General features: G+C 60.3%; 2 protein-coding genes across 10 annotated transcripts; one reads left to right on the top strand and one right to left on the bottom strand.

Moving 5' to 3' along the window:
- The first annotated feature begins 178 nt into the window (after positions 1-178).
- SPHK2 (sphingosine kinase 2) lies at positions 179-8745 on the top strand. Of its 7 annotated transcripts, none has more exons than XM_045440687.1 (7): positions 179-291; positions 1197-1443; positions 4603-5080; positions 5988-6137; positions 6248-6342; positions 6428-6543; positions 7026-8745. In XM_045440687.1, the coding sequence occupies exons 2-7, from the start codon at positions 1405-1407 to the stop codon at positions 8122-8124; spliced, it is 1977 nt and encodes a 658-aa protein (XP_045296643.1). In that variant the 5' UTR covers positions 179-291; positions 1197-1404; the 3' UTR covers positions 8125-8745. The 7 variants fall into 7 exon arrangements, with proteins under 7 accessions (XP_045296643.1, XP_045296642.1, XP_045296644.1 ...); XM_045440686.1 differs by having other exon boundaries at positions 281-618; XM_045440688.1 differs by lacking the exon at positions 179-291 and adding an exon at positions 298-583.
- Positions 8746-8923: 178 nt separating this feature from the next.
- LOC123578099 (D-box binding PAR bZIP transcription factor) lies at positions 8924-15170 on the bottom strand. 3 transcript variants are annotated; one of them, XM_045440693.1, is made up of 4 exons: positions 14147-15170; positions 12768-13178; positions 10941-11152; positions 8924-9420 (listed from the first exon to the last, which is right to left on the bottom strand). In XM_045440693.1, the coding sequence occupies exons 1-4, from the start codon at positions 14283-14285 to the stop codon at positions 9205-9207; spliced, it is 978 nt and encodes a 325-aa protein (XP_045296649.1). In that variant the 5' UTR covers positions 14286-15170; the 3' UTR covers positions 8924-9204. The 3 variants fall into 3 exon arrangements, with proteins under 3 accessions (XP_045296649.1, XP_045296650.1, XP_045296648.1); XM_045440694.1 differs by lacking the exon at positions 14147-15170 and adding an exon at positions 13666-14064; XM_045440692.1 differs by lacking the exon at positions 14147-15170 and adding an exon at positions 13496-13779 and having other exon boundaries at positions 12768-13459.
- Between the last annotated feature and the right edge of the window lie 4 nt (positions 15171-15174).

Genomic DNA, 15174 nt, shown 5'->3' with positions numbered 1-15174 from the left:
GCCGAGCCCCTTCACGGCGAATCGCCTCACCGGCCGTAGGGGCGATTCCGGAATAAGTGGACGAACCACCAACGGGGGACGAGCGCTACGTCGAGGAGGAGGGGCCAAGCCCGGCGGGGGCCTCTCTGGCCCCACCAGTCCCTGTTCTCGATAGTTTTCCGGAAGACAGGGATCTGGGAGCGAGAGAGATGTGGCGCAGAGCTAGGAGAACGCGCCGCGCGGTGACGCTCTGGCCCGACGCCGACGGCCTCTCTGTGGCTCCGGGAGGACCCGGCGGGCCGAGTACTGGAGGTGAGGAGGCGGAGCTGGCGGGGCTTGTCGGAACCTCGGGAAACTTCTGACCCCACGCTTCAGGCATTTCCTTATCTGGCTCACCTCTCTTATCTCGTGCCGCGCTTGTTTGGCGCGGCCTTAGCTCGGGAAGTCCTACCTGAGATCTAACCCGAGATCCGCTTGCTGCAGCCCAGTCTAGAGCATCCCGCATTTCCCATTTTTAGATGCCGTTTCTCCCCCTCCTCTTTCTCTGACCCCCTCCTCAGCCTCTGCCATCTGGGGGCTGCTTTTCCCAGCCGGAGAGATTCAGGTGACCCAGCGGGATCAGTGCGAGGGCTTTGCACGGTACTGGAATGCGGAGGGGGCGCAAGAAGCCCCGGGCCTGGGGGGGGGGGGGGTAGGGTGGAGAGGGAATCGCTGAAAGGCTCCAGAAAGAGAGGGGGAGGAGAGACTTTGAAGGAGAGGAAAAGACTCAGAGGGGAGGAGGATTGGAGACCCGGAGGGGGAGTGGACCGAGACCGAGGGTGAGGGAAATGGAGACCTAGAAAGAGAAGGGAGATGGAGATTGAGGGAGAAGCAGAGACACAGAAAAGAAGGTGAGATGGGGTCGTGTCAGCTGGAGCCAAATTCAGATCCCGGCTCTGCGAATTACTAACAGTGTGACCTTGGGCAAGTCACTTAACCTCTCTGCGCCTTACTTTGCTTGTCTACAAAAAGGGGATAATAGGCTTGGCACATATTTTCCAGAATTACATAAGTTAGTAAAAAAAAAAAAAAAAAAAACGCTTAGTACCATGCTTTACACATGAGCACTCAATACAAATTAGCTTCCATTCCTATTATCAGCCCTTATTGTGTAAGACCGGACAGACTGGCTGGGGCAGTGACAAAGCTGACCTGTCCCCTCTTTTCTCCTTCTTCAGGGAAACCCTGCCCGTTGGGCCTCCAGCACATCCAGCCTGGCCTCCGGTCGGCCTGCCCTTGATCCTCCTACTTATCCACCTGTCTTCCACGGAGCCAGAGGCCAGGCCCACACTGTCAGGCCTGACTCCTTGCCCATACCACCCTCCCATGGCCTCCTGCCCAGGACCAGGGTCTTGCTGATGTGGTAACAAAGCAGAGGGCCAGCAGATGAATGGACACCTTGAAACAGAGGAGCAGCGGGATCAGGTAAGGAAGGGTCCACGTGAACGTGAAGATCACCATACCGTGGGACACAATTTTCTTCGTGTCGCTGTGCCCTTACGTTTGTGACTTGGTCTCTGTTGTTGAGTCCCAGCCTCTTTGTCTGGTGTGCCTGCCTTTCTCCCCAACTAAGATGTGTGTTTCCCTGTCTCTCCATCTTTCTGTCCCCTGTCGCTCTCTGGATCATTCTTTGGCGTATATCATCTGGTGCTGTTGCTACTCTGGGTTTAAACACAAGGAACATTGTTTGACAGTAAATGAACTTCCTCCATTCATCACTTTTAGCAAGTTCTGTCCCTGTCTCCTTCTGCAGGTGTCTTTCTGTGATTCTGTTTTTTTGGTCTCCTGATACTATTCTTGTCTTTCTCTCCATTGCACAATTTCTTTGCTTCTCTATGTCTCTGTCAACATTTTTGCTTTCTTTTTTTTTAATTTATTTTTATGTTTTATTTTATATTTGAGAGAGACAGAGACAGCGAGCAAGGGAGATGCAGAGAGATAGAGACAGAATCTGAAGCAGGCTCCAGGCTCTGAGCTGTCAGCACAGAGCCCCACGCGGGGCTCGAACTCATGAGCAGTGAGATCATGACCTGAGCTGAAGCCAGATGCTTAACCCACTGAGCCACCCAGGCGCCCCAGCATTTTTGCTCTCTGACTTGTGGATTTCGGTTCCTCTGGGCCTCTGGTCCTCCAACATCGTCTTCCTCCCTCATCCCTGACCTAGAGGTCTCTCTCCGATACTGGTTCTCCCCATCTCTCTCTCTCTTTGTTTCTTTGTCTTGCCATGTTACTGGGTCATTCAGTGGGCAGATGTCCATGTCAGGCTGCCTCCATGCTGGTTCGGATCCAAGGTAAATAGATGAATTAATGAGCCTCTTCTCCCTGGCTTTCATTCCAGAACTATCTGTCTCCATCTCTGGGTCCATCATTTTCTGGGTCTTCTTGTGGCCTTAGCTTTGCATGTTCTCAATTCTATTGTCTTTGTCTCTTTGTATATATCTCTGTTTTTCTTAGCACTTGTCTGACTTTCTGTAACTATCTGAAAAACAGAGGTCACTGTAAGTCTCTTACTGCCTCTGACTCTGCTTTTCTGGGTCTCTTTTACTAACTGCCGTTGCATATCTCTGGGTCTTTGTTACCTGTGTTAGGGTCAGTCTCTAATCTGCAGGCGGAGATCTTCCTCACGTCCCTTTTCTTTTATAAACTCCATGGACAGGACAGGCCTACCACTTGCCCTCCACAAAGATGGCGTCAGCGGCGCTGTCAATGGAGTCGTGACGCCCCCTCTGCTGCGCGTGTGCCCTCACCTACTATGGCAGCTGATCTCGCGGAGCGCGATACCCCGCCCAGTTCTCGAGCTGTCCCTCGGCTAGTCCCTGCGCCAAGCTCGCGAGCCGGCTGGCCCCGCCTCCCGCACGCTTTCACTGGTGCGGCTCAGGCCGGCTGCGCGGCCATTGGCTGAGACGATGCACACCCTCCCCCCACCCCTGGGTCTGATGGGGGCGGTTGGTGCTGACTTGAGGGGCCGCCCGGAGGAGGACTCGGCGTGTGAGGAGGGTGCGGGGGTAGGATGAGGGACCCGAGTCTGGGGGACTGCGGGACCAAGAGGAACGGAGACGCAGGCCGGGACTGGGATACCAGGGGTGTGGGATGGAGACGCAGGACCAGAACCGGGATTGAGGGATCCAGGAATGGAAACCCAGGTCTGGGACTGGGTTCTGGAAATGGGGTGGGAATACAGGACCTGGACCGGAGGAACCGGAGACAGGAACTCAGGCTTATGGATTGGGGGGAATTTATGGATGGAGACCCATGCCCAGGTCTGGGGGACCAGGAGGCAGGGGCTGGAGAGAATGGAGACCGGGCCTGAGACTTGAGGACCTGGGGACAGAGGCTCAGGCCCAGGACCGGGGGAGATCTAGGACTCTCTACTTAAGCCTGATTTGAGCTAACGGATAGGGGAGGGATCAGTTCAAGTTAGGGGTGGAGCCTGAGGGAGCTGCCCAGGGCAGGGGGCAGAGGTGACTCCTGAGGGTGAGTCCATAGATGGGGGTGCATCTGGGGCAGCTCTGGGCCCAGGAAGGAGAGGGCAGGACCGGCAGGTGGCTGGGTGGGTGGGGCGGTGGGGGACAAAGGTGAGCTGGAAGGAGGCAGAAGCTGGGCAGAGGGCAGGGGGAAGGTCTCTGGGGAGGGGACCTCAGGCCCGGCTCCTACCCCCTCCCTGGAGAGCAGGCGGCCAGACGCCCAGGTCAGTGCTCGGGGTCCAGCTTTTGGCCCCTGCCCCTTGCAGGTGCCTGCATGTGGCTTCTCTAACTCTCTGACTCCTTAGCTCCTCCGTGTCACACTCCTTTCTTGATCTCTCCAGCTGTCTACATCCCCCCCGCCCCTCCTGTCTGCCCTGTCCTTTGTCTTTCTGATCCTCAGAGGACCTCCTGGAGCCCCTAAACTCTGACTCTCCTAAGTATCTGTCATCATCTGAGCTGTCTGCTCCTTGAAGCTGGTGGTCTCCTTCTCTCAGAGTTTGTCTGGCTCCTAGAACTTCTCCCTCTCTTTGGGTCCCAGTGTCTCTCCCTTGTTACTTTCTCCATCTGGAGATGACCTTGTGAGTGTGTGTGTGTGAGTGTGTGCGCGTGTGTGTGCGTGGTGTTCTCTATCTTTGCATGTCTGTTTCTTTATATCTCCACCATCATGATCTCTCTCCTCTGCCTTATTTTTCTCCAAAGCCCTTGTTAATCCAACATACTATATATTTTACCTCTTCGTCTCGTTTTTCTGTCTTCCGATAAGACTATAAACTCCACAAAGGCAGGGATTTTTGTCTGTTCTGTTCCCTGCTGTGTTCGCTGGGCCTGGCACTGTGACTAGAACATAGAGGGCACTGAATAATTATTTGGGGGATAAGTGAATGAGTGTTTGCATGCCTGGCTGTCCACCCTCCAGGATGCTAGCCTTCCTATACAACTGACTTCTGTCCTGTGTCCTCAAGGTCTCCCCCCACCCTTGTCTGAGCCTGTCTGTTTCTGATGCTCCCATCTCGTCTGTCACCGCCCCCCTTGTCTCCTTGTCCACAGGCCCCGCCCCTGCTTTTCTCTATCAGCCATAGGGGTCTTGGACTCTGACTCCTGCCCTCCTCCCTCCCCACAGAGGCCAGACCAGGAGCTGACCTGGAGCTGGGGCCACAGGCCTAGAAGCGCCCTGGACAGGGCCAAGGCCATGGCCCCCCCACCGCCGCCACCATTGGCCGCCAGCACCCCGCTCCTGCATGGCGAGTTTGGCTCCTTCCCGGCCCGCAGCTCCCGCTTCGCCCTCACTCTCACACCACAGGCCCTACACATACAGCGGCTGCGCCCAAAGCCTGAAGCCCGGCCCCGGGGCGGCCTGGTCCCGCTGGCCGAGGTGTCCGGCTGCTGCACCCTGCGGAGCCGCAGCCCCTCGGACGCAGCGGCGGCCTACTTCTGCATCTACACCTATCCGCAGGGCCGGCGCGGGGGCCGGCGCAGAGCCGCCCGCACCTTTCGGGTCGACGGGGCGGCCACCTACGAGGAGAACCGCGCTGAGGCCCAGCGCTGGGCCACTGCCCTCATGTGTCTGCTCCGTGGACTGCCGCTGCCTGGGGACGGGGGTGAGGCACTACACAGCCGCTCTGTCCCTAGGGCCACCTCGGTGTCTCTGTGGGTCTCCCTCTGTGGGCATCTCTGTCTCTACTGTGTGTCTGTCTGTGCTGTGTCTCTCTCGGTCTGTATCGAAAGAGTGATAGACAGGGACGGGCCCCAGAAGGAAGAAAACCACAGGCAGAGAGAACATGATTGGTGTCTGCTGCTCCCGTAGGTGGTTGTCTGTGTCCCCTCCCCCCTTCCATGGGCCCTGACCACAGATGAGTCAGAGGTTCCCAGGCTGGCGCGAGCAGCAGACTGAGACATGATTAGTCACCACCCAGGGACAGGCACTCACAGAGGTCCCCTAGGGCAGTCCAGGAGCCCAGAGGTGGCATCTAATCCAGCCTTTGGGGGTGGGGGGGGTGGCCAGAGACTTTTGGGCAGAGCGCCCCACTCCCCCCCAGGCTTCTCAGTTGGCACAGGAAGGTAGAAGTTCAAGGGTCCCCAGCTGGTGAGTCTGCCTTGGTCTTCCAGGATCCTGCTGGCTGGCTGGGGGCCCTGGGGGATGGGATCGGGGAGGGGGCCTTGCACGGTGGAATAACCTGATCCTGGATTCCAGGTGCTTGAGGAAGAGGAAGAGTGAAAACCACAGCTCTCCTTCCTCCTCCCACACATGGGTCCAAAGGGCATTGGGATTAGACACCCAAGTCCTGCCTTTGGGGGATGGGGGATGCGGAGGGTGCACACCTGAGCCTCAGCAGCTGAAGCCCCGGAGGAAAAAAAAAAAAAAAAAACAAAACCCACCTTTGACTTCCCAGCAGTCTCCTGTGCCAGCCCTCCACCAGTTCCCCTGGGGCTGTTTGCAGTTTACTGCTTCTGCGGTGAGGGGCCTGGGTCTGGGGCCCACGCAGACGCCTTCCCCTCTCTTTGCAGAAATAACCCCCGAGCTTCTGCCAAAGCCACCCCGATTGCTCCTATTGGTCAATCCCCTGGGGGGGCGGGGCCTGGCCTGGCAGTGGTGTAAGACCCACGTGCTGCCCATGATCTCCGAAGCTGGGCTGTCCTTCAACCTCATCCAGACAGGTAAGGGCTGGGGTGGGGGGGAGGGCTAGGACTCCTGAGCCTTGAGGCCTGGGGCGTGGTGGGGGGACGGAGCCGAACAGCCTGGCTCACCTCCGACTTCCCCACGCTAGAACGACAGAACCACGCCCGGGAGCTGGTTCAGGGGCTGAGGCTGAGTGAGTGGGACGGCATTGTCACGGTCTCCGGAGACGGGCTGCTGTTTGAGGTAGGGCGGGGGCATCCTGCTTGAGCCCTGGGATGCCGGGTTGGCCTGGCCCCGGGACCCAGGTGTCTGGTCTCCCGCCCTCCAGGTGCTGAACGGATTCCTGGACCGCCCTGACTGGGAAGAGGCTGTGAAGACGCCCGTGGGCATCCTCCCCTGTGGCTCAGGCAATGCCTTGGCCGGAGCTGTGAACCAGCATGGGGGGTAGGTGGGGTCCTGCGTCGTAGGTGAGCCAGACACCGTGAGGGGAGGGATGAGTCCTCCTGCGGCCTGGCACTTAATGTCCCCAAGTCCCCTTTGCCCGCCAGCCCGCTGCCAATCAGTCTGACTGGGGTGCTCCCCATGCACCCCCCAACCCCCCCGACATTTTTGCCTGGTTGTTCCCAGCTGTGTCCCTAGTGCCCAGAAGTGTACCTGGCACACAGATGGCACTCGGGGAACGCTCATGGAATGAACTGACAGGGAGCCTGGCTCAGTAAGAAGAGTCCATCCCGAGGGGGGCCGATTGCTGCAGGCGGGCCAGGCCGCCACCGGCCTGCCTGGTCCCGCCCCGCCGCCCCTCCCCCCCCCCCCTCTCCCCGCTTCCCACCCCTTCTGTGCCTTTCTCCTGCTACCCTGTGCTCTGTGCCTCTCACCCAAGCCCGTCTACTCTTTCCCACTGTGTCCGTCCGTCTCTGGCTGTGAAGGTTTGAACCTGCCCTGGGTGTGGACCTGCTGCTCAATTGCTCGCTGCTACTCTGCCGGGGCGGCAGCCGCCCGCTGGACCTGATGTCTGTGACGCTGGCCTCCGGCTCCCGCTGCTTGTCCTTCCTGTCTGTGGCCTGGGGCTTCGTGTCAGATGTGGATATCCAGAGCGAGCGCTTCAGGGCCCTGGGCAGTGCCCGCTTCACACTGGGCACGGTGCTGGGCCTCGCCACACTGCACACCTACCGAGGACGCCTCTCCTACCTCCCTGCCACCGTGGAGCCCACCTCACCCACCCCTGCCCGTGGCCTGCCCCGTGCCAAGTCAGAGCTGACCCTGGCCCCCGCCCCGGCCCCGGCCCCACCTGTGGCACACTCACCCCTGCATCGTTCAGTGTCCGACCTGCCCCTGCCCCTGCCCCAGCCCGCCCTGACCTCCCCTGGCTCGCCTGAACCCCTGCCCGTCCTGTCCCTCAATGGCGGGGGCCCAGAGTTGGCCGGGGACTGGGGTGGGGCTGGGGATGCCCCCCTGTCCCCAGACCCACCACTGCCCTCACCGCCTAGCTCCCCTAAGGCAGCTTTACTGTCACCCATCACCGAGGGGGTCCCAGAAACGTTAGCATCCTCTGGGCTTCCCCCTCCCACCCCCGGCTCTCCGGGAGCCGTCTCTACCAGGGGCCCGCATGACCACCTGCTCCCTCCTTTGGGCACCCCACTCCCCCCAGGCTGGGTGACGCTGGAAGGGGACTTTGTGCTCATGCTGGCCATCTCACCTAGCCACCTGGGGGCAGACCTGGTGGCAGCTCCCCACGCGCGCTTTGACGACGGCCTGGTGCACCTGTGCTGGGTGCGTGGTGGCATCTCCCGGGCTGCGCTGCTACGCCTTTTTCTGGCCATGGAGCGAGGTAGCCACTTCAGCCTGGGCTGTCCGCAGCTGGGCTACGCCGCGGCCCGTGCCTTCCGCCTCGAGCCTCTCACGCCTCGGGGCGTGCTCACTGTGGACGGAGAGCAGGTGGAGTACGGGCCACTGCAGGCGCAGATGCATCCGGGCCTCGGCACGCTGCTCACTGGGCCTCCCGGCTGCCCGCGTCGGGAGCCTTGAACCCAACGAAGCTTGCGGCCCGCCGGGGGCGGAGCCAACATTCCAAGGAGGCGGAGCCTGACCTGAGGGCGTGGCCTAGCTGCTAGAGTTAGGGCGAGGGTCCCACACGCAAGGGCCCCAGCCCCGTCTCAGGATTGCGCCCGCCCCCAGGGGACCAGAGGTAAAGTTGGAGTGTGGCCCGAATTCCGGAGGCTCATGATGGTCACAAACGGGCTGGCCCCGAGGGTAGTGCCTGACCGATGAGGGCGGGGCTCAGCCCAAACCCTCGCTTCCGGCTCGTAGGACGCCAGGTCGACTGAGGGCGGGGACTGTCTTACGTCTTGTCCAATGACGGGACCTGGCATGTGCGGGCTGGGGAAGGCCTTAGTTCATTAGCCAGTCAGGGCCCGGGTCTCGCCCCATCCATTCCGGTGCCTCCACTTAACTGGCCAATCAGCCCACGAGGGGCAGGTTCCCCGGGGCCGACGCTCGGATTTGCACTACTGTTCCTCCTCACCCCCTTGCCGGTGGGGGGCGGGGAAACGACCGTCTTCTGTCTTCTGTCTCCTGTGCGTCCCGACCCCAATCTTCAGAGCAATTGAAAAGGTCTATGCAATAAAGGCAGTCGTTGCATTCCTCTCAGACCGTCCTCCCTGCTGCACCACGCAACCCGTGGGAGGGATCCAACCCTAGGTGCTTCCGGTAGCTGCTGCCTTTTGTGGCTCCAAGCCCAGACCTGCCCGTATACCGCGGCCAGCGTGACCCGATGGCCTTGAACTGGGGCCAGGGAGCTGCCTCCTCCCCCCACAACAGCTGGCTCTGGGGTTCTCAAGATTTATTCAGGGTGTGTTAACGGAGGCGGTGGGAAGATGGGGTCCCCGAAGTGGCAGGGGCAACACAGAGGACCCTCCCCGCCCCCGCGAGGGAGGGGGGAGGCTCGCTTTTTCTTAAAAATATAAATGTATTTATCTGCATCATCACGTCCCTGGGGCACCCAGCTGGCCGGCCTGTGGGCCACAGGGCGGGGAGGGAAAAGGGCGTCGGGGCGCAAGTCTGAGCGAGGCGGGGAAGAGCTCCGCCGGGCAAGGGTAGGGGACGGCCTCACAGGGCTCCGTGCTGGGCCTGGTAGCGCGACAGCACGGCGCGGTAGTGGGACAGCTCCTGGCGCACAGCCACCACTTCCTGCCGCAGCAGGGCGTTCTCCTTCTCCAGGAAGGCCGCCCGGACCGATATCTGGTTCTCCTTGAGCCGCCGGGCATCTCGGGACCGCTTGGCTGCCTCGTTATTCTTGTACCGCCGGCTCCAATACTTCTCGTCCTGGGGGTGGGGTTTGAGAAGGCACTGAGGGCCAGGGGTAGCAGCTTTCCTTGTGCCTTCAAGGACGGAAGGCATCTAAGAGACCCTCTGGGGGGTTTCTTGCCCAGCAGTGGGGCTTAAAGGTTACCAGGTCTCTCCTAGGATGGGTACCCAGGGATCTGGTTGCTAAGGAGAGCAAGCCCCTAGCAACAGCTAAGGTGTGAGATCGTTCCACCCGCACTCAAAGCAATTTGGTTTCATGTTTCCACTGTGCAGAGCAGACCCCACTGCTCCTCACCCAACAAAGGGCCTCCAGTTAGCCCCTGGTTGCTAAGGATGCTCGTTCCCTAGCAACGGGATGGGACCTTCAGGGTCAGAGGGCTTCTCCCCATAAAAAGCACTGCTTTATGCATCACCGGCCCAGATCCTGGTTGCTAAGGAAAGCCTAGGCTCCCCAGGGATGGGGTTCTGTGTCCCATAAATCTTTCCAGAGCTGGGGGCCTTTGGACCTGGTTGTCAAGGCAACCTCCTTGTTGTTTCCCCAGCAAACAAAGATAATGTCTAAGTGGTCCCAATGACTGTAGCCAGTCTCTGACCTACTGGCCTTGAATAGAGGCCAGAGAGCTGCCTTCTTCCCAACGGGTCCTGGTTGCCAGAAGGGCTGTACTTTAGCAAAAGGGCCTATCCTGAGGCCTCCCCACATCATTACACTTAGGGTTCTCTGGTCCTAGAATTTGGTTGAGGAGGACCACTCCTTAGTAACAAGGGCCACCCAGAGCTCCAAAAGATGACCTCACATCCCCATTTCCTTAAAGCCTCGTCCCTGCTCACTAGGGTAAATCCGGTCCAGGCCCCATGACAAGAGAAACCGCCGGTCCAGGCTGGGTTTACAGGCCAATCCTCGGTGCTTCGAGCAGTCGCATCTTACACAAGGGTAAGGTGAAGTCTGGTGAGCAGCCAGGACACCTCTTAACTAGGGGAGGCCCCAGAATTGGCCAAAGGGAGAAGACTGGAAAGAAGCGGTCGCTGCCCCAAATCAGAAGGCAGCTCTGGCTGCTGATGGGAACTTGAGGTCTCTCACCAGGGAGCAGTCCAGGCCCAGAAAACAAGGCCCAGAGAGGCTGTCAAAGTCTGCATCCTAGGCGGACGCAAGCACCCTGAACGATGCCCCAAATCAGAGACCAAAGGACCAGCCCCAGCAGGGCTAGCGGCTCAGAAGAAACAGACTGAGACCCTGCTGCTAAGGAATGCTGTCCTTAGTAACTGGGCCTGGTCCAAGCCCCAAGCCTGTACAACCGGGCCCAGCAAAGCTGATTGAGACTGCATCCCATAATGATACCATCTTTGCAAATCTCAAGCCCAAACCTCAGCCCCGTCACACCCCACGGCTTCGCACGACTGACTGATCCTTGGCTGTAGGTTAAGGGAACCTTGAGAGCTAACCCCAATGAGGAGCCCAGGCCTGACTGGGAGGAAAGGGCCATCCCTGGCCGTAGGGCCTGTAAAGGCCATGCCGACATCCCACATCTGGCAGTGCTCACCTTCTGCTCCTCTGGCACCTGGATCTTCCGAGCCTTCTTCATGATGGGCTGGGGCTTAAGTTCCTCCTCTGAGAAGCGATGTCTCCGAGGGTCAAAGGTCTCGTGGCCAGGAATGCTCGACAGGGCTAAATCTGCTGGGTCGGGTTCAAATGTCATCAGCACCTCCACGGTGTCTGGGTCCACAGGGCTGGGTGTGTCCCGAGAGGTCAGGCCTTGGGGAAACAGAATGTGCCACCTGAGTGTGTATATATTTGGTACTCGCAGAGGCTACCCCCTGCGCAGGTATCTTTTCCACCCCGAGGAAGGCCCTTATGAGGCCTACCGTAAAGCCTGCCAGAGATCAACCTCTCTAATATAAACTACGAAGGGTCCCTAAGCTACCTTGTAGCTTAGAAATCATGGAACCGACTCCACTTTCACAAACACGGAAATGAGCCCAATTATAACTGACTTACCCTAAATAACACGAGTCTGGTCTATTGCTTCTAACACCTCTGGCCTTCGGATTGGCAGCGTCAGCTTCCTTCCCATAGTCTAGCCTGAATCCTGCTTACTGAATCCCTGACCAAAGCCTAGCCCCCCCCTGGGGGCTGCTCAAGAAAAAGAAATCCAATGCACTGAAAAGGCTTCAGGTAAGCTTCTTAAGAGCTGCTGGCTTCGAAGGGTTAGGGATGAAAAGCGGAAATGACAGGTTTTTGGAGGTCGGTTCAAGAGAGGGGACAGGGGCGGCCTGTGCCTTTAAGAGCGACCAAGCCGGGGCCAGCTGAGGACACAGGTTCAGGGCCAGTCACGTGCGGGCGCCTGCTTTCCCGCCCCGCCCCCCCTGCAGCCACGGGCGCCCTCTAGTTCCCCAGGCCCCGCCCCCTCCGCGTGACCGCGCGTGCGCGAAGCCAACACTATGGAGGAGAGAGGAGAGGACTCACGTGGCGCGGGAATGTGCGGCTGGGAAGGGGAGGGCCCTGGTTCCGCCCGGAGGTCCGGCCAGGGGCAGGTGTGTCCCGGAATCCCCAACCTGCAGACCGCCCCTGGGACCCCCCCCCAGTGCTCGAGAGAGCACACTTTTCCTTCGGCTCTTTGGGGTTTCTTAGCTCGAACCTCTCAACCTCCAAAGATCCAGGCATTCCTGCACTCTGGGGAACACACTGAGAAACGGCCCCCTCGACCTCCTTCTCCCTCGCCACTGGGATACACACTAGGATTCTGGGATCCTCGGCCCCTCCTCTCCCAGGACATAGGAGGCTCGGTCCTCGCCTCAATGTAAGATCTAGAATGAAGATCCCCGACCTTCTCCCCTCTAGAGGATCCGGGGTGCTAGCCCTTCTCCACTGGCGGACTCAGGAACCAGGGCAGACAGTCCCTTACATCCTGGTGAAACAGAAGTCTGTGCCCAGACCTTGCTTTCTCCCTTGTAGAGGACCTACGAGTTATGGTCCTTCCACACTCCACCGATTCTGGGCCCGGATTCTGGAGTGCAGTTCACTCCCCAGTAAATAATTCCGGTGTTCTGGGATCCCAGTCCCGGCTCCTCGAGTATCCGGACCCTCGGTCCCCACGTCCCACCGAAAAATCCACACTACCTCCCTACTGGACATACTTCCTGGAATTTGGGGTCCCAAGTCCCTTATCTCCAATGGATCCAGGAGACCCAGTACCCTGATGCATTAAGGGACGCAGAATCCGGACTTCTCTCCAAACATCTCTCGCCTAGAAGGACCCAGAATTCGGGCGCACAACCCCAGCCCCACCATCGCATCCCCGGGTCGCAGCCCCGCCCCCGAAGTCCAAGCCCCGCCCAACCGGGGCCCTGTCCCGCCCCCGCCGTCGCACCTGCGCGGTGGCCGCCCGCGGCCCCGAGGGCAGCCCGGGTGGGGGCGTGCCCCGGCGAGGAACGAGGGGAAGCTGAGCCGCAGGAGCCGGGCCCCGGGGAGGGTGCGGGCGTGCGCACGGGCGAGGGCGCCGGTGATGGGCCGCCGGGGGGCGGCGGACTGGGCGGGAGCCCGTGCTCCAGCAAGAAGGCGTCCAGGTCCACGTACTCCACGTCGCCGAACGGCAGCGTCCGCTCCCACAGCAGCGGCGCCAACAGACCCGGGCCAGGCGCGGCCCCCGGGCGCCCCCGCGGGGATCCGCCGCCCACCACCGCCCCAGCTGGGGCATCCGCCGGGCCCGCCGTCTCCAGGCCCGGCCCGGGGACCGTGGATGCCGGCGGAGCCGCCTTGCGCTCCTTTTCCTTCAGGAGACCTGCGGGCGGGGAAAAAGACCGGGTGGGGTGGGAAGGAAGAGACGGAGGAGAGACCCCGACACAGAAAGACAGGAAGAATGGGGGGATTGAGACCCACACGGCGGAGATCCAGAGAAAGAGGGGGGAGACGGGGGAGAGGGAGAGATCAGAGAGGGAAGGCAAGGACCCAGAGAGAGAAAGCAACAGAGACTCAAGAGAGCGAAAGAGACCCAGAGAGAGAAGGCACAGACGGGGGCGGCAGAGACAGAGAGGGAGGCAGAGACCGAGAGAGAGAGAGAGAGAGAGAGAGAGAGAGAGAGAGAGAGAGAGAGAGAGACTCAGAAAGAGGGGGGAGGATAGAGACCCAGAGAGGGGTAAGATAGAGACCAGGGAAGGTACAGAGCCACGGAAGGAGGACCGAAGTTCAAAAAGAGGCAGGTGGAGGGTTGGGCAGGTGAGAGAAAAAAAAAAAAAAAATGACGGCTCTGTAATTTCTCTGTAACCTACCCCCCTGCTCACTGTAGCCGCTTCTCCCCACCCCCACACTCTGTAAGGGGCAGGAAGGGGCTCTATTCCTGGGGCACATTCCTCATCCCCAGACTCCATGTGACCCCAGGAGGCCCCGCCCAAGCCCGTGTCAATACCGTGTGAGCATCCGACACACCCCCTCCCTCTTTCCTGGACCCCAGGGGTCCGGACTCTCATAACCCAGAGGAAGCGGGGGGGCTGGGGCCTAGACTCTTGGGTCCTCCGGGAAGAGGACACGGGGACTCCTGGGTCCTCCTGGTGGATGGGCTTCAAGCAGATACTTTTGGATCCTAGGTGCCGAGGGATCTAGGGTCCTAAACACCCTAGTAACTGAGTAGATGCAGGTTGAGAATGGACTCTCGGCACGATAGGAGGTAGTGCCCCCCCCCCCCCCAGCATTTGAATCCCTAAGGGAGTTGGTTGGGTGTCCGAGTTGGGATAGGCGGGGGCTAGAACTCACAGCTGGATGGCTCTTTGGGCTTGCTGGTCCCCTGCAGAAGGCTCCGCAGCCCAAGCAGCGCTCCCCCGCCAGGGGGGGCCCCGGCTGGGCCGCCCAGCAGCAGTGGGGCCGGGGTCCTGTCGCTCACGGGCCGCGCCATCACCGGGCACCTGCCCGTAAGCTCACGGGCTCATGGAGAGGCGAAGAGCTGGCCTGCCAGTCAGCGGCACACTCCTGTGGTTCGGGCGAGTGCCTGCCCAGGAGCGGGCGAGCGTAGCCTGCAAGCCTCCAGTATCCAGAACACTGCAAATCCTAGGAGTGACGGGGATTCGCAGTCCTCAGTGCAGAAACGTGCAACTCAAGAGGGTCCCAGGAGACCATGCAGTCCGGGTGAGGGGGTGGTCAAATCAGGCAACCGGCTCTTTGCAACCCGGAGTTCAGGGGGACACAAGGCGCTCCAGCAAGGTGGGCGAGCTAGGCTCTTGCAAAATCTGCAGCTCTCTCAGCGGAAGGCGCTTTGCAATCTGCACCAAGAGGTGTGCGCGGAGGGGCGGGGGAGGGGGCAAGAGGAGGCGGCCGCCTTGAGGCGTGGCCAACGCAAACTTCTTTCGCGGAAAAAAAAAAAAAAAAGCCAAACCAAAACACCCGACGCCACAGCGCACACCCCTCCTCTCGGCCCCCGCCTGCCTCTCGGGCCAAGCACCCAGCCGCGTGCCTCCCTCCGGCTGAACGCACGGGCCAATCGCGTCTTGACCCCTCGAGACGCGCGGCCAATGGGACCCCAGCATCCGCCAAGGCCCGGGAGGGCGCGTGAGGGGCTAAGTGCGTGAAGTTGCTGCGCCTTTAGGTGGGAGGCGGGACCCTGACCTACATTTGCCCAATGGGAGACGGCACTGGGGGCGGGACCGTGACCCAGTTCGGGCCAATGAGGCAGGCGGGAGGGGGAAGCACATGGCTCTGCGCGTGCTGCCCGACGGGGAGGGTGAGTTGGGGGGAATGAAAGAGGCGCCACTTAAAGGAGCCGCTAATCTAAATGACGGTTTGGGGAA

Source organism: Leopardus geoffroyi, chromosome E2 (assembly GCF_018350155.1).
Source record: "Leopardus geoffroyi isolate Oge1 chromosome E2, O.geoffroyi_Oge1_pat1.0, whole genome shotgun sequence".
Lineage (NCBI taxonomy): Eukaryota > Metazoa > Chordata > Mammalia > Carnivora > Felidae > Leopardus > Leopardus geoffroyi.
The sequence above is the reverse complement of the archived record's forward strand: the minus strand, read 5'-3'. Positions and strand labels throughout refer to the sequence as shown.